The 18,800-nt window shown below is 37.2% G+C and overlaps 1 protein-coding gene across 1 annotated transcript in view; it reads left to right on the top strand.

Annotated features, from left to right (window-relative positions):
- Window positions 1–18,800, top strand: part of TNIP3 (TNFAIP3 interacting protein 3) — a 115,837-nt gene that overhangs the window by 65,670 nt on the left and 31,367 nt on the right. Inside the window, exons 4-5 of the mRNA XM_063107475.1 lie at window positions 13,426–13,512; window positions 16,949–17,029. Of these exons, the coding sequence (XP_062963545.1) occupies window positions 13,426–13,512; window positions 16,949–17,029 (168 nt within the window). The remainder of the gene's footprint in view (window positions 1–13,425; window positions 13,513–16,948; window positions 17,030–18,800) is intronic.

The raw sequence follows: 18,800 nt of genomic DNA, 5'->3' as shown, positions 1-18,800 counted from the left end.
GATATTGATAGAACTGAAGAAAATATAAGAAAATTTCTGTTTGGGTAAGACAAGGTTGAGCCAATGACAAAGGCGCTGTGGAGGGCCTCTCTCATTTTCCCTCTGAATTTAGCAAGCATAAGAACGGTAAGGCAGACTCCCTTTCCAGGAGGAGGAAATTAACTTCTTTATGACTTCATGATATGGGAAGGGTGTAGCTGAATAAAAGAGACATGATTTAATAAAAGGGCCTGAGACGTATGTCAAGTTCCCTTTTTGCTCAACTGCTATTGCCAAGAATAAGTAAAGAGGGAGAATGACTATAAGAGAAATGAAAGGCTGACTCACTGCTTTGAGGAAACAGAAAAACATTATTGATGAACCTGAGGAACTCCATCAACATGAAAGTATGCTTTAATGTTCTGGGAGAGCTGAAGTAGAAAGTTGGCGGATGAAGTTTATTTAAAGTTTTGTAAGCAAAGGAAAAATAATTGCCTAAGTGAGAATGATATTAAGATTGCAAAATGAGTGCTAAATGGAAGTTATACTAAACCAAGATATAATCCTAATATTATGAGAAAGTTATTATATGAACACTAACAAATGCACCTACAATTGTATATCTTCAAATACAAAAGAAAGGGATAGAAGTCTTGAAATGTATTTCCTGGGTTAAAAAACACTTTTCCAAGAATGCTTGCATATAGGGATGCAACCTGGGAGTAAGAAGGAAAAGTGCCCAAATTATTAAGATCCACCAGAACTGAATTTGCTTAAGAACCTTGTCTTTTGGGGGGAATTTTTTTTCTAATATTAAGCTAGAGACAGCACCAGAAATTGGCTTTTAATAACTTTGGATACAAGTTGAGAGAGAATCAATGACTGGGAACAAATTCTAGAAGTGGACATTCTTCGTAAGGTAAAAAGACTTGAGAAAATGTTGTGCATGGTTCAGATTCTAAAAGATTGGGGAAAAACTTCTTTCAAACTACAGTAAGTTGACACATGTTTTCTGTAACCAGAAAAAAAAAATCTAGTTTCCCTTTCTTTATTTCCCTTTTTTGAAACTATTAGCTATTTTTATTAAAATAAAATTTTGATTATCAAAAGCTTGTTTTTTCATCTATAAAATGGATTGTGATAAGAATATAAAGTGAGTGAAAATGTGAAAGCACTTTGTAAAGTATAAACTGCTAAACAAACACAACACCATCATCACTGTCACCATCATCATCATCATGTTACAATGCGAGTAGGACTGGCTTGAGCCTCAAAATTTTCTTTAATGGTTTTCTCAGACCATGACTGGCTTCCTCTTTGAATCCTGTTATCTAATTTCAGCAGTTCTAATTGTAGAATGTTTTGACTCTTTTTGTTTGTTTGTTTGTTCTTGTTAGGAAAAAAAAGCTGCATTGTTGTGTGAGGATCGTTTACCCTTCTTTAAGAAATGTTTAAATAGCTGGCTAGGGAGGGTGTTTGTGGGAGGATAGGTCAAGTAAAGAGCATAAAGAAAAATCATGATTTGTAGTAATGAATATGCTAATAATAAAATAAATAAATAAATAAACAAACAACTGGCTCTCCAGGCTCTGCCACAAGTTCTCAGGCAGTGAAAAGTCTGTCAGCTCAACTGCTGTACCTTGTGGCTTTGAAGCTTGCTGCTGGCAACCCAGGTGATGTCATTTAAATGAACCATAAATCTTTCAGTTATCTGTAAAGTTAGGCCCGTTACTTTCTATTTGTATTTACTTTTATTTATTTATTTGTTTTTTGTGGCTGGCTAGCACAGGGATCCAAACTCTTGACCTTAGTGTTATAACTCCACGCCCTAATCAACTGAGCTAATCGGCCCGCCCTAGTTTTTAGTCTTCTGATTGTAAAAGTATTACAAAATCTCAAAATTAAACAGATTAGTGGGTAAAAAAAACAGGTTGTATTTCCAAAATATCTCCATTGAGTTAGGTTGATCCTATTGCTAATCTATGACATCTTTCTCTCTTCATTCATTAGAATGATTTTGAAAGGCTTCCACTATACATGAACATCAGGTATAAATCCAGATAAGGAGATCTTGCTGCATATGCCCAGCTCGAACTCTCTTTTATAATAAAGAAAGTATGCCACTGGACATCGCAGGAAGACAGAGACATGGGTCTATAAACTAAAATCGGACCCCAAAACGAAAGAATTAAAACTCTTAAAAAAAATCATGGAGACAAAAGCTCTCCCTAACTTTTGAGAGGCATCCACTTGTTAGACAGAAGGTTCTCTGCAGGATAGGAGAAGTGAGGCAATTGGAATATAAGCTGTGACATCCTCTTTTTTGATAAGTTAGAGACACTTTTGAGTAGAGCACTTCTTTTCTTACTCAAATATTATCTGTTTTATCAGTGAGAGAATTTGTCCCAAGTTCCACAGAAGAGGGAGTTACAGAAAACTGGGAGATGCAGGTTGTCTTTTGAAAGATGCAAGGAGTAGGTGGAAGAGGATTCTGTCTGCCTCCATGAGAACAAGGCCCTGCCAGCTCCAGCTCAGGTCACTGGGGCAGTCAGGGCAGCACGACCACACTAGGCGGGTTGTTGGAGGAAGCCACCATGACTTGAAGTGGAGAGAGGCATCTGTGCAGAAATTATAAAAGCTGATTAAAAGAATATAAGGCACCCAGGACCCTACAAAGAGAAGAAAGAGAATTTGGGGTCTCAGGGTTTCTCCTGAATGGACACCTGGACCCAAAATTATTATCCTTTCTTTTGGAATTATCGGTCTACCTTTGCCTTCTTCCAAACTTGTATGACTTCAGCAAGAACATTTGAAGAATTTGGGGATATGTCTTCCTTTTCATGCAAGAAAAATAACATAAGGCTGTGGGTTAAGAAATGTATAAACTAGTGATAATATTAAGGAAGCAAAATATGTGCTGGGGAAATACTATGAATAGCATGTCTGTAAGCATTGCTTAGCAAATGTGTTCTTTATGTTCTTGATCTGTTTAGCTTTGTGACAGGATGTGAATCTCTCATAGGGACTTCCAAACCCAAGCTGGGTTTTGGAATCTAATGCCTCCATAAGCTTCCTTTCTCAAGTAAGCCTTCTCATTTCTAGTTTGGTTGAAAACCATTTTTTAAATGCGTATGGGAAAGGTACTAGTAAAATGGATACCATTAGCACTCACTGAAGAATGTTCATATCGTTCAAATGTTCACCTTCTAGATGAAATGTATTGTAAGACTCTTGTGACCTTATTTTGTACTTGTGGGGAGAATTAGGTATGATCCACAAAGTATATAAGTATCTTTTCCTATGGCATTCTGGAATAAGCAGCAAAAAATCAGATCAATTCTTCTTTTTTTTTTTTTTTCAATGAAAAAGATAGCTATACCGATTACTTTTTAAAATACATTATTGTTTTTTTATCATTAAAGACGAGTTAGCAAATGTTTGCAATTTTTTGGGCTAGCATATTTGGAGATTTTCTTTTGAATCAGGCTCATTTTCAGACAACACTCCCGATATGCTCTCTTTGTATCACCCATGTTTTCAGTCCTCGCCATAGGCTTCCGATATCCCGACATCATCATTACGTGAACAGGCTTTTTATTAATTTTTGTAATTATAATGTTATTTTAAAATAGTATCTAAGTCTATGGACAGAGTATTGGAATGTATTGCCTCAGGAAGAAGACAGTTCTCTTTCATCTGAGGAATCCAAGCTAATCCGGACAATCACTTGGCAGAAATGATGCAGAAAGGATTCCATCAACGGAGTGGTGCCCTCTTAATCTTCGGATTTCTTATTCAAAAACATTAAACACATGAGTGATGTGTGTTTTCTCAACTGTATATTCTCATACTTAGCATAGTGCATGATCCGCAGTCTATAATCAGTAAGTATTTATGATGAGAATGCATGCATGAATGAAGGTGAGTTCAACACGTGACCAAAGTACAGGAGAAAAACACAGTGATCTGCGCTGGTATCAAATGACCAGAGATCAATTTCCTTCCAGAGAAGAGAATTTTTTTTTAAAAATTTCAAACATATAATTAAGATTTTTGAAGCTAACTTTCTCTTTTCTGACCACTAGTCTTTGGCAGTAGAACTTAATCCCTAGGCAAGCAGTGGTGGAAACTGGTGAGATTATATTTGGATGTGACTTAGAAGTCAAGCCAGTTCACATCTAGCTCAATTCCCAAGAAACTGTACTGAATTATATTCCTAATGGCTCAGGCATCAAACAAGTAAACGTTGTCTATTAAATGAATTTTAGGTGTGTTATTCATGCCTCCCTATACAGGTAAAAGATACTTTGGTTTATTTTAAAAGGAATAAACCAGAGAGTCTAAATGTGTTGTGATACGGGTTCAACCTCCCCCATGTCACGTGATGACTACAGGTAAGTCACTTAACATCTCTGGATTTCAATCTCACCCTCGTTAACATCGAAGATGACTTTCCTAACACCTCAAAGGCCTATAGGTTTCAAAACACAGAAATCTTTTGTACAAAATTGTGTTTGTTTTGTTTTGTTTTCTAAACTGAATTTAGTTTTATTCTAGGACCTCCATCCTGTCTCTTAGAAAATAATTTAATCTATTTAACTATGGGAAATCTCAGTCACTTCAGTGTTTTCTCAGGTAATTTACATTTTCAGTGCAGTCATATGTAGGAATTCTCCCCTCTCCCTCCTTTCCCCCATAATAGCATCTAGGTTCTATGTAGCAGATTTTATGAAACAATATGAGTGTGGTAGAGTTGCCAGATATAGCAAATAAAAATTAAAAATTGGCGGTACTTAAGTTTGAATTTTAGGTAAATAATAGAATGTTGCATGGGCATACTTGTACGGAAAAATTGCTGTCTATCTGAAATTCAAATATGTCTGGATGTCCCGTATTTTTCTGGCAACTTTGGCGTGGAGGCATCAGGGCTGCAGTGATCCACCTCCTTACACCGCCATTGGCGCTGATGTTATCTGTCCCTGCACTGATGTTACCTATCCCTTATGGTCTTTTCATCGGCTTATATCTTCAGCGGCAACCCTGAAGCTTCCAGGTCACTTGGTGTGTCTCCTGCCCTTAGGTCCATGTGGTGAATGCTGCATCCTCCTCAACCTGGCTCTGAGAACTCTTCTTTTTTTGGGGGGGGGGGGGGGCTGGCCGGTACAGGGATCCGAACCCTTGACCTTGGTGTTGTAACATTGTACTCCAACCAAGTGAGCTAACTGGCCAGCCCAGAGGCCTCCTTAAATCCACTAAACCTCACTTAATCACGTTGGCACCCTTCACGGGAACATGAAAGTTTCCGGCTCTGCTTCCACACCACTTTGGAAGTGAGCTGTCTCAGGACCTTTTTACCCCGACATGCCAGATAGCCCCGTCCGTAGCTGTGTACCATGCTGATGTGCGGAAATTCTCTTCAAGACTTAGCCCTTCCCCAGATAACCCAGTGAGTAAGGCTGAAGCTGTCTCTGCTCTTTGCTGCTCAGTCTGGGCAGTTCAATAGATAATGAATAAATATCCCCAGAAGTAGGGGAGCGGGGCATAGTTTTCTCACAAGAACTAAGCAACATCCAGCAACTCTTTTTCCCTGATTCTTTCCTCAGTTTCCCCAGGCCATGAAGCCTTCATCTTCTCTACTGGGGCAGATGGTGGAAGTGGTGAGGGTAGGTTGTATTGACTCTTCACCTATCCTCTCTTCTATCACTTGTTCATAGTATAAGTTTTTATGCCTTGATTAAGATATTTTTCCTAAAATTTTATTACGAAAATTTCAAACATAGAGCAAAGTTGAAGAAATTTTATGGAGTACACCCATGAGACCTCTATCTAAATTCTACCATTAACGTTTTGCTCTGCATGTTTGCCACATTTATCCATCTACCCGCCTTTCTTTCCATTCATCAGCCCATGTTACTTTCTGAGCCATTTCAAAATAAATTGCACAAAGGGAATCAGTCTTTTTAAGAAATTTTAAAAATTGTTTTCAGAAGACTAGCTCCTGCAATTCAAAGCTATAGTTTTCAAGATGGTCTCTAGAGTTTGGAAAGTCTATTTTGACATTCAAAGGCTGAACAGGGGCTGTTTTCCACTTTCTATTCTATTCTATGGCAAACTTGATCATCCCTGAGGCAAAAGATATCTCTTACTGCACAAAGAAAGGATTCGTTATATTAAAAAAACAAACAAAAAAACCCCCACAGTGCTTATTTGGGGGGATCATCAATTAATACTTTAAGACATCAGTTTATCTCATAAGATGTTATAAACCACCATGAAATGCAGGAAACATTGAAGATCACAGTTATGCCTTTTAAAAATTCCCCCACAGCATGCATAATTATTAATATTGTTTATTTAGCAATATTAACCAAGATGAAGGGTGAAAATTTTTATTTTTATTTTTATTTTCTTTTATCATTTTTTTTGTCATTTGTTGCGACCAGTAAGGGGATCAACCCTTGGCTTGGTGTCATCCGCACCCTGCTAAGCCAGTGAGTGCACCGGCCATCCCTATATAGAATCTGAACCCGCGGCAGGAGCGCCGTTGCGCTCCCAAGCGCTGCACTCTCCTGAGTACGCCACGGGGCAAGGGTGAAAATTTTAAAAGGGGTTTTGTATGAAGGCAAAATAATATTGATCATATAAACAAAATAAGAAAGGATGAAATATTCACCCATAAAATGAATAAAAATAAAATACACAGGATCGCCCTTTAAAAATGTGCTGACACTCCTACTTGATCATTTCTGGTTTGGAGGCAAAGCATATAACTTTGTGTACCCCTGTGGTCATTCTGTGTTTTGGGTTGTGTTCTGAGAAGCTGAAGTGTGCTATGATTTCCTACTGGAGATTCATACACAAACAGATTCATTCAATAAAAATGAATGAAATACCACTATTCTGTACCCTTAAGGTACTCTGTTAGCTCCCAAGGCTAAAACGATAAATATTGACCCAGCCTTCAAGAAGCTTACAGCCTCTCAGGGCAGAAAGTTTGCCTTGGATTGAATTGTGTTCCCCAAAGTCCATGTATTAGAAACTTAACCCCCCACTGTGACAGTGTTAAGAGGGTGGGAAATCTTATTATAATAATTGAAAGGTGGGGCCTTGAAGAGGTGATTAGATTGTGAGGACCAGGCCCAAGTAAATGGATTAATCTACTGATGGTTTAATGGTGGTCATGGTTGTGATTCTGAGAGCTTTAAAAGGAGAAGTGAGGAGTTTTCTCTCTTTGCTCTGCCATTCTCACCACGTAACACCCTGCATTGCTGAAGAGTCACTTCACCAGATGTGTTACCTGTACTTTGGACTTCCCAGCCTTTGAGACTGTAAGCAATAAATATTGTTTCTTTACAAATTACCCAGCTCCAGGTATTTCGTTACAAGCAACAGAAATGGACTAATACAAAGATACGTAAAATTAATGGCTGCTTTACAATAAGTGCCAGAGGTGAATTCGGGAACATAATAAATTTGTTTTGGAATACTAAACAAATAGTAGACACTATGGTTGGTTCTAGAGATATGGAGTAACACAACACATAAAAATTGCTATCATGGATTTTGTAATCTATTGGTGGGAGTCAACAAAGAAGAAAAATATGTAGTATATTTTATGTAGTGCTACGCAAAAACAAAGCAGAAAAAGTGTACAGAAAATGCTTGTGTGAACAGCAATTTTAAATAAGGAAGTACTATGGTTTGAATATCCCCTCCAAATCTCATGTTGAAATGTAATTGCCACTGTAACAGTGTTGAGAGGTGGATCCTTTAAGAGGTTATTAGTCCATGAGGGCTTCTCCCTCATGAATGGATTAATGTGATTATCTCAGGAGTGGGTTATTATTGTGGGAATGAGCTTCTGTTAAAGGATAAGTTTGGCCCCCTCCCTCCGTCTTTCTGTTTTGCACATGTATTGCCTCTCCATGTGATGCTTTTTTTTTTTTTTTTAAAGATGACTGGTAAGGGGATCTTAACCCTTGACTTGGTGTTGTCAGCACCACACTCTCCCAAGTGAACCACAGGCTGTCCATTCCATATGATGCTTTCTGCCATGTTTGACCCAGCAAGAGGGCCCTCACCAGATGTGCCCCTTGATCTTGGACTTCCCATCCTCCAGAACCATAAGCCACATAAATTTCTTCTTCATAAATCACTCAGCCTGTGGTATTACATTATAGCAGCAAAAAATGGACTGAGACACCAAGTAAGGTCTCAATAAATAGATGATATTTATGCCATTTCCTACTAAAGGCGAGGGGATGGGCCACATGGACATCTAGGGAAAATAGTTCTAGGCAGTGTTGGGTGGGACTCAGAGGCTGCTACCCCAAAATGTAGTGCTTTCACATGCTGGAATATAGAAGCAGCCTCAAGGTCTCTCTGACCTTCCTTCCCCTGTCATCTCTCAATCCTCTGACATTCTCCAAAGCACAGGATGAAGCTGTTCCCTTATCTACCTAAAGAAGACAATTACCTCTGGTTCTTTCCCTAGGTTTTCATTAACCTATCTTGTATTACAGGAAAGAAGACTAAAGTCTGTCAACACAACTGGACAGACTTTTGTCACAGACCATTCTCTTCTGTTTCAGTCCCATTCAGTAATTTGAAGAGAATCATTTACTATTTGTTGTCTGCTCTGCAGGCCAAATAGACTTTGTCCCAGGCCACTATATGTTCTCCAGGCCCATTGCATCCCCCCAAAAATCATTTACTCCTGCACCCCCCAACTCCCCTCTGTCCTAAGAAAATTGATACATAAGCTTCTGTACTAAACTGGAAAATTGGAAAATCACTTTCTTGTGATTCCTTTATGCATTGCCCCATCTCAGTAAGTTAAAATAATAAGATTTGTTATACGTTTTCTTCATATTAATCTGTTTATCAGTTGGTTTTTCAGAGAACCTTCAGAGAGCTGAAGGGGAAGCTGTCTCTTGACCCCAAAAGCAGAGAGAACAGGTTTGAGGGACAGCAGTGTGGCCAGGATGTGGAGCAGAGTAAGCAAATGGGAGGATACTGAGAAAAGTCAAGAGGCACAGGCTCAATCATGTAGGGCCTTGCTGGCCACTGTGAGGAGTTCAGCTCTCTGAGTGAGATGGGAAGCCACTGAAAAGTTCTGAGCAGAGGAGTGACATAAAATGATATTTAAAGCCTCACAATGACTACTGTATTCATAAGGTGGGGTGAAGTTACGAACAAGAATGGAAGCAGGAAAGCCCTTTGGTTATTTCAATAATCTAGCTAAGAGATGAGGGTGGCTTGGTGTCAGTCCAACATGCTGAGCATTTTGCTCAAGGTCACATGACTAGTAAGTGAAAGAACTAGGATTTGGCATAAAGCTGAAGATCAGTCACTGCTGGAAATGCTCTTAAAAATGTTTCTATGAATAAAACCAGAAAGTAAACAGTAAAGTCCGTTTTGCAAAAGATATAAACAGGCATGTTTATTTCACCTTGTCACTCTCTCATTAAACTGGGAAGTCTCTAGGCTCTTGCAGCAATGGGCTGCTCTCCTTTCTGTATATATTTTCAAAGAGGCTACAAAATATTTAGATAGATTGGATGCAGACTTTGAGAGAAAAAGAGAAGACAAGGATGACTCCAAGATTTGGGGTCTGGAGAATTAAAATTGTCATTAATTGTGATGGGGAAGACAAGTTTTGTGAGGAAAAACAGAAAACAGGTTTTAGACAGGCGGAGAACGAGATGACTAAGCATCCACATAGAGATGACAAGTAGGCAGTTAATATAGGAGTCTAGAGTTCAGGGGTACAGTCCATTCTGAGAGCCCCCGGAGAACTGATTGTTAAATATTTTGGTTGCCATGAGCTGTTAAATATTTTGAATATTACTTTTGTTAATATATGTTAACTGGTATCAAAGTTGCCAGTCTCTACCATATAATTCATAATATACATCTCCAGGTTTATTTTTATTAAAAAGTCACTTTGATCATGTAATTCCTTTGCTCAGGAGTCTTTAGTAGCTCCCCATGGCCTATGATATAAGATCAAAATTTCTTAACCTGAAACTTAAAGCCTTTCACAATTTCATTCAAATCAACTTTAGATATACCACGTGAACCCTACTTTAATTAAACTGGGCTTGTAGAATCCTTCACACTTAGTTTGTCCTACTCTGTTCTGTTTGTTAAGTTGCTTCCCTTACAACACCGTATCTCAGCTTCCACCCTCCATCAAAGCCTTATCTACCTTCAAGGCCCAGAGAAAACTCCAACTCCTTCCATAACTATCAAAGCTGAGAATGAGCTCTCTCTCCTCTGAATTCTCACAAGCTTTATTAGCACTACCACTGATGTGCTGGCTTTCATTTACTGTCCAGTTTTTCATATTTTTATTGACACATACGTAGATGTGTGTTTGTATATAAACTTCATTGTAAGCAGAAAACTTAGCTTATTTTCCTTTGGAACCCACTCAGTGGCAGGTGAACAGTCAGTGATGCATAAATCATGGATAGTCCTTTCCTTTTGTCACATTATTTGTTTCACAGAGAATTTGATTGATGGCCCTATCTTTAACGTCAAGTTGTTATTATCTAAGTTCTTACATGTATTACCACAGAAAGCAAACCCAAGAGGAGACACTATTACTATCCAATTGTATAAATGTGCTAGTTAAGCCTTAGAGACCTTAAGCATCTTGCCCAAAGCAGTGAGTGGTAAAGCTGAGATATGAATCCACATGATTTAACTGGAGAGCCAGATCTTCTAGTCATCTCTAGATCCTCTCTCTTCTATCTAGATAGAAAATTCACTCAAAAGTTCAAATGCAAAAACAAGTGCAAATAGATTAAGAAAGCAAAGAAGCCTTTTCAATCCCCGTTATAAAAGGATATTAAAGGAAAAGCCATGTTTATTTAACCTGCCCAAGAATGCCTCCAAGCATTTATAAAAATGCAGTGTTCTCCTCATGAACTAATTTCAAGAGAATTATTGTCAACTCAAATGATAGTTACAGACCAATGACTGGTAGTTCCTTGTTCCTTTCCTTCACCATACTTCCCTTTGTTAATTTTTTTCCTCTGTATAATATTTCATAAATGTGAACTTTTCAAAGTAGTCTTAGAAACACGAAGTGACACCTCTGTTTCTCTGAAAGTTATTTCAGCTAGTGAGATTTCCCATGAAACGAAGCTTGACTGAAAGCCACACTCTTAAAATCTTTAGCACACGTAAGAGGGGTGGAGGTGAGGCCAATAGGGTATATGTAACAGAAAATATTCAGTTCATTCCTAAGGCTGGCCTATTGCAAGTTCCACCTTTGTCAAAATAAACCTGGGGTTCTCCATAAGAGTTGTTGATTACTCACAAATAACCATATGGCTTTCTGGAGCTAATAGAAAACTGTTTTTTGTTAAACAGCATAGCAGAGAGGCAAAGGTATCAGATTTCCATTGAATAAAAGTCATCACACTAACAATGAGTGTGCATCAGGATACCTTTAAGGGGAAACCCAAGAGACAACAATGTCAAGGATAGTATTTCCGGCAAGAAAACATTCTTTCAAACCACTTTTCTAGGTCAATGTAACCACATTCACTGGGTTATTACTATCAAATACAAAGAAAATGTTGAACAGAGCCTTGAACTTTACATAAAAACCCCATGTGTGTTTTAGAGTTTTACATTAGAGTTTTTTTCCTTCTCTGATGAGCAGATTTTAATGTTAATAAGGTGTCAGTCTCCAGAAAATCTCTGTTTCTATCCCCTAAAGTCAGATTGTATGTGAGTCATAACTTTCATTTTCAGAATTCTGAATGAAAAATTTGACTCCCACCTGTATTTTTGGATATTGCCTAAAGGCAACATCACTCGCTTCCACTCAAGCGTACTGCCAAAACAGACCAAAAAACCAGCAGAAGGTAAAAACACACATACACACACAAACTAGCAAAAAGTTCATCAATTTGGGGTATAGTTTAATTATACAGATATTCATCAATTTATTCATTCAGTGAAATGTGCTGAACGCCTGCTCTGTGCCACACAACTCTGTGGCAGGGTACTGTGGATACAAAGCTGAACACAGGAATATGTAAATAAATAATTGTAGTGTTTAAGGAAGTCTTCTTTTTGGCTGGTTGGAGGAGGTCAAGATCAAGTCAGAGGGCAAGAGAGGCATTAGATGGATTTTCAGGTCACCAGGTTGGAGGGAAAGCTCACAGGGGATGTTGGAGATGGAGAGAACAGCATGTCCAAGGGCCCAGGGATGTGAATTGACACAACTCACTTCGGGAGATAGAGGTAATTCAGTGTGGCTGGAGCATAGGGGAGAGTTGGAGACTAGTGAGAAATATTAAAGAGCAAAGGCAGGGCCAAATCTTGGGCACCATTCATTACCTTTTAAAGAGTATGGATTTCAGTTGTTTTAGGCTTTCTTCTACATCCAAGTACATGGGGATATCTCATAGGCAGCTCTAATGAAAAATTTAAGTTATTGACTGTAGATTCTTTCTCTTCTCCTATCGGCAGCACAATCTTTCCTGTTTTGTATTCCTTGCCTCTTCATTTGCTCCCTCTGTTCCAAGTCCAGAATGAAATATTCTACTCCATCGTGGTCCATTTGTGTAGCTCCAAGTATCTATCATTTCCACGCTTTTATCTGCACTACTTACCTAGTGCTCTGTTACCTCAAGAGCCTGTAAAATGACAGGAGCTGACTAGTTTAAGCTAAAATGTTAGTGCAAAAAAAGATTTAACTTTAAATGAGTCATGGAGAAAATCTGGACTTGACCTATGGAAAATACAGTCTTAAACTTGAGAGCCAAATTTAACCTTTCTGCCAATATAGAAGATTAGATTTGCAAACACAATGCCCATTTTTCTTTTTAATGATTTGTTTTTTCTTTTAGTTCCATAAGAATTAGCAGCACTTATAGAATTATGTATGACTCATTAAGTTCTACACAGTTAAATTCACATTTAGAAGCACTGCCAGAAAATCTTGCCTTTAGGGAAACAAGTAATGGAGCTGTCGAAAAGTCAACAGTTACCTAATTGCTCTGGGAAATACAATGAATTTATGGCAGTTAGGCTACTGAGGAAAGACTCGGTTTGTCCGGGCTTTCTGCAGTAGTAACTTCCTCCTCCAGTGGGAGCAACTGCCAGTAAAGGCAGAAGGACAATTTACTTACTATAACAAGGCTAATCTGCCCCAGGTCTTAGTCACAGCCTGCCTACTTGAGACATCCTGGGAAATCCCTATTTGGAGGAGTAGAATAGTTAAAATCACAGTTGCTGTACTTACAATCTTATTCTGTGTAATTCAAGTCCAGAGTCTCTTCTGTTCATTTTTAATGAAAAGTCATTGCTGTTATTTTCTATCATGAGTTAACTGTGGTGTTTTTTAAAATATTGTATATTTGCTCTCACCCTGAAAGACACCATAAGAGATTTTTTTCTCTCTTTTTCTTTATGCTTTGCAAGACTCCAGAGAAAACAGCTTCCATAGCACATTTTGTGCAGGACACATTGAGAATGAGTGCTGCAGAAAGTTCTACGGAGCATGCAGAGGTAAGTGCATTTCTAGGGGATGAACTGACCTCATCTTGTATCCATAGCATTTCTAGCAGTTAATTGTGCAATGACTAGTACAAGTAGAAATTGCTAGTTTGCTTTTTAAGCTAAGATTTGCTCTATATTTTTAATCAATGTTATTTAACATAGAAAAAGTGCCTGGGTGATCATTGCATTGCCTTTCATCCTTCTGGGCTACATTTCTTCTTTTACAAAATGAGAGGACTAAACCCGTCCAAATTCCTTTCAGCTCCCAATTCCATGGGTTCCACATCTTGCTCTTGATTAGGGAGATTTGGTTCAATGTAGAGTCTAAAAAGAATACTATATTGACATGGCTAGAAATAGAATATATTAAAGAAATAGAGTATCTGTAATAAATATATAGTCACAAGTGATACCATAGTTTTTGTTCAGTTACTGCAATAGATACTTACTAATTAATTAATAGTTAATTATTAATTAAGTGCTTTTTTAAAGTTTTTTTTCAAAGAGATAGCCAAGGTATGATAGGAAACTAAGTGAAACTCTTGTTCATTTTGGTATTTAATTTAGTAGTGTCAGACCTTGAATATATTAGAAGTTGGTATGGGAATTATGACAGAAAATAAATGCTTGGATACTTTGAACACATATTCTACCATTCAGGAATAATTATAGGGAATTATTTATAGGGAATAATTGTTCCATAAGCAGTTCCTTACTCAAACCAATGACTAAAAATCTTTGTACTTATTTCAGCCTCAGATGCCTGCATTAGCAACTAGAAAGCAAAGCAAATACAAATGAAAAATTCCCTCAAAACCTTTGTATTTGACGGATTTTGCTTCATATTAATACAAACCTGATACATATAAACTATGGTAAAATGTTGGTCAACCCTCAGAGAAACCCCTGATGATACATTTATGGCTTATAAGCCATTCCTATTCACTGTTCCATTCCTATCCTTTCCTCCCTCCCCCCGCTTATAACTGAGTATTACTTCTGAGTTTCAGAAATTAGTACTCCTACAGTTGCAAAGAGATTCTCTTGCAGATTTAGTATCTAGCTTTTCAGGAATTCTTATTTATAAAATTAAAATCAAGGGTCAAATATATTACAATTTTCTTCCAGAGAAAATTATATATGAAAAAAGAAAGAAAAAAAAAAAGCAGCACACTGTCATATTGCTCCACATCTGGGTTCCCAGAAGTCAGGGACATACAAATGTTTACCAGGCACAAATTATTGTCTACATTCCAACTACAGTGGAGACTTTTCTGCTTACCCAAAATTCATATTTCCAAACATGGTGTAGAATGGAAGGATCTAGAACTTTGGTATGAATCATGATTACCTAGGACATTTTTTAAAAACAGAGGTGCCCTGGCTCCACTTTCAGAAATTTTGGTCCATTTTTCAGGATGCTGTATTTTTAGCAAGCTCAACGGTGACTTTGATGTGCACCGGTTTTGAATCCAGTCTTACTGCACCTCTGCTTTGCTGAGCTCAGGACCCACAAGGAGGGTTGGCTCACAGCATTTTCCAGATCAATGATGCTTAATGTTTAGTCTGTTCTAATCCAGAATGAGTCCAGTGTCTTAGAAGTCTTACCAAAAGAGAGGAGATCCAATTACAGGGCCCAAAATACTTGTCCCCTGCATTTTGATGTCATTCTTGGTGCTCAGCCAAACCAGCTTCTTGGGGTCAAGAGCAAGTATAATCATTCTGAATTTATTGACACACAAAAGACTGTTTCTTTTAAAATGTGGTCTTAATTACAACATGGGTCTGCATAGGAAGAAGCTAAGGAAATGAAGAATAGCACCTATACAGATATAAAATATCATCAAACCCTAAAATGCTGAAACATAAGTAAGCAAAGATTGAAAACTACAGTTTTATAAATAACTTTTAATAGAAAAAGTCCTTGAATTCCCATAATGATTGCAAAAGAGTATTTCCTGTAAACATTTCTGGCAAAGGCCAACATGTTTTGATAATATTTCTTAATTGTTCATGAATATCTTTAAGCAATTTTGCAATCCACAATAACTAAGAAGACTAAAACTGAATACCCTCATCACTCAACTTATTGTACTATTTATATGACTCAGCGATGGGATGGTAATAAGACTATTGAATTACAATAAAGGAAACAGTTCTTAAGTGAGTTTTGCTGTTGGTCAATTTAGGCAGATGGCAGGTAGTTTCCAGAGTTTTTGTGCTTTCTTTAAATGAATGCTCCCACCCCTGAAAAAAGATAAATGAAAAGAAAGGTGGTTAACTTTTTCATTATGCCAATAATTTATTTTTACTCTAAATTTGTAATCTAGTGGCTTTATTCAAACAGCTGGTGAAAATTACACAGTACCAGGTAATCTGTACCCACCTGTTGGGAAAACAGAACAATTTAATCAGGCCCTCTCACCTAGGCCGGTTGGGGGTGGTTCAGTAAACAGATTATGTTGGGGGTGTAATTGGTGGCATGCATGGCACCGCCACCTTGGCTGGCAACTGCCTCAGGCGTCTGCTCCAGGCAGCCATGCTTTCCAACCTATGGCTTCCAAGGACCTGTCTGCCGGTTACCTAGCTCATAGACCTGCGTCTTAGGGGTCTGGTGACCCACCCCGGTGTGTGAAGGGTTCGTGACCCAGTCTGGACAATGGGCTTGAGGGGTCTGTGAGCTCCAGACCTAGCCCTAGCTTTACAATCGGCCCAGTCGGCAGAATTACTGGCAGGTAAAAGAGCCTGACAACTGGCATAGTCCATCCAGTAGCTCAACAATTGGCATCACGAACAGGATAAAGAGCTCCACAATTGGCTACGTTGGCAAGATTCCGACATTAGCTGGAGCATGACACCACCTCTATAACATACTTGTGTCATGGTCATTGAGGTAGTTAACTCATTGGAGTTTTAGATCAGTTTGCTGCATTTTAGCGATATGTGTTGGTCTTTTTTCTCGGTAGTTCTGTCACTCTGATTTTTGCTGGGGCCACTCTTCAGAATCTTACTGGCCTACATGTTCATGGGCACAGCTACAAAAATGATTTCAGAAATATTTACTTTGTAAATATCTAAAGTGTATCAATGAAACTTGCCTTATTTCTATAAGCCATTTTACTCTGAATTGTCATAATTTTGTGGAAAAGATTGAAATCCAAAATCATGAATTTCTTATTTCTGGCTTACCCATTATATCGATACATTTATAATTTATTAGAGAATTATTTTGGTAATTAATCAATATAAAGGAGTCTAAAATATAATATAAAGGTGATTCATCAAGTCAATATGAAGGACTTATGGTGTGAGGACTATTACTGGTAAAATCATGTATTTTTATAAATCACAACATGACAGTTGACCAAATCCATGGGGATTGCAAAGGACAGTATTTCTCCTGTTTATTTTGTAGACTGTTTTCTTTCATCTTTTTTTTTTTCAGTGTTCTCAATCATCCAGAAGAAAGAACTTGACAAATTCTCTTGAACCAAAGATAAGGTACTTGGAAAAACAGAGAAAAGAGGTAATTTAGATATAATATTAGAAATATTGAAGCCACATGTGCCATAGATGAATGCTGAGAATAAGATAGTGTGTCACCTAGTGCTATTTTATTTTTATCGGGTCACAGTATTTATGTCTCAGATACTGGACTGCAATATTTTGAGATCAAATGCTTTTTCTTATTCACCCACATACGTCATACTTGGTGTTTGTGCAGTGACGAATGAAAAATGACAAAGTCATAAATCCAGTAATTATAATTCTAATTTTCTCAAAATTCAGGTTTTTCCTCCACATGCACCATGTGAGCTTATCACCTGTGCCTTTTACGTCTTGCAATTTGACACACCTTGAAATTCAAATTGTCAAAGGCTTTAAGTGCTGATGACTTCATGAATTGGGCATCCAAATGCGTAGGGCTTAAGGAGCATTATTATTTTAACAAATGCTTGTTTCTAAAATGTTACTGAGAATTAATGGATATTATTTTGAGTTGTGGTTTTTGTTTTTGTTTTTTAGTTTAATGAATGTTAGAACCTCTTTGCTCCTCTTGACAGGAGAAGTGAAAAGTATAACAATGTTAGCACTCTCTATATTGTTGATTTTGTAATTCCTTTTCTAGCCCATTCTGTGTCTTAAATTCTTCATGTTTTCTTCTGTGTGACTTCTACTCCTCTTTCATACCGCACAGAGTATTGTGCCCTTCTGGAAAATTACTGAACTACAGCAGAATAATGTTACTGAAGCAGAGGAATGTTAATCCCTGTAACAGCGACAGCTCGAGTATCTTTATATAATAATATTCTATAGTCTTATGCTAAATAACCATATCTATTTCCAGCATTACAGTTACCTAGTACCTGTCACGGTGGGTTAGGTATTTTGCTTTTTAATTAGAAGAAAGTCTTGCTATCTTTTAGTCATTGTTACTATCTTCTCAGTGTCTATCCCATGTTGATAAGTGTTGAAATTTCTATTAATATAAGAAACTACAAACTTCCTCTACAAGAAAACTAAAACATGGATCATGGTGTTTTTTCTTCCTTCTAATTAACAGATAGTTTTAAAATCTTTAAATTGTTTGCAGCCTAAAATATTTCTAAATACTGTCTTATAACAAAACTATTATTCCTTGAAATCTATACTTTCAAAAAAGTGATATTATCCATTCATTTCTGAGTATATATTATAAATTATGTGTTGACCTTTTAAAGCATATTATTATAAGCAAATGATGATTAGTTAATGGATTCTAGAATTTGTTCATATAAATTCTGCTTTTAAAAAGCTGGAAAATATTTCATTATAATAATCAGTTTAATCACATAAAAAATATAAAAGGTTTGGAAAAACCCTTCATATATTAATAAATCTTACAGAAACCTATCAATACTTACAAATTTTTATCAGATTCTGGTTGGATTAAACAAAGATGAAAATTCAAATAACTAAGAAAAATTAAAATTTGTTATAAACTGTTCTGCTGACTTGTGAAGATACACCTAAGACTTAATAGTTTTTCATATATGAATGAGTTATAAAAAAGAGTGTGTCCAATTACATCATCTCCACCCAACCAGAACTTAGTGGAAGGACTATTGTCTTCATCCACGGCTTGAAAATTCTCAGTAATCTCAAAAAGTGATTTCATTTTGGCCAAATTTTCTTTTTTTCTTTTTGACAGTTTTTTTATTGAAACATAATTGATTATACATATTGGTTGGGTATAGATTTGAATATCAAACCTGTGTACCATATGTGGTGATCAAATCAGGGTAATTAGTATATTC

The sequence above is a fragment of the Cynocephalus volans genome, chromosome 9, assembly GCF_027409185.1.
Source record: "Cynocephalus volans isolate mCynVol1 chromosome 9, mCynVol1.pri, whole genome shotgun sequence".
NCBI classification, from domain to species: Eukaryota; Metazoa; Chordata; class Mammalia; order Dermoptera; family Cynocephalidae; genus Cynocephalus; species Cynocephalus volans.
This window is presented reverse-complemented; position numbering and strand designations above follow the sequence as displayed.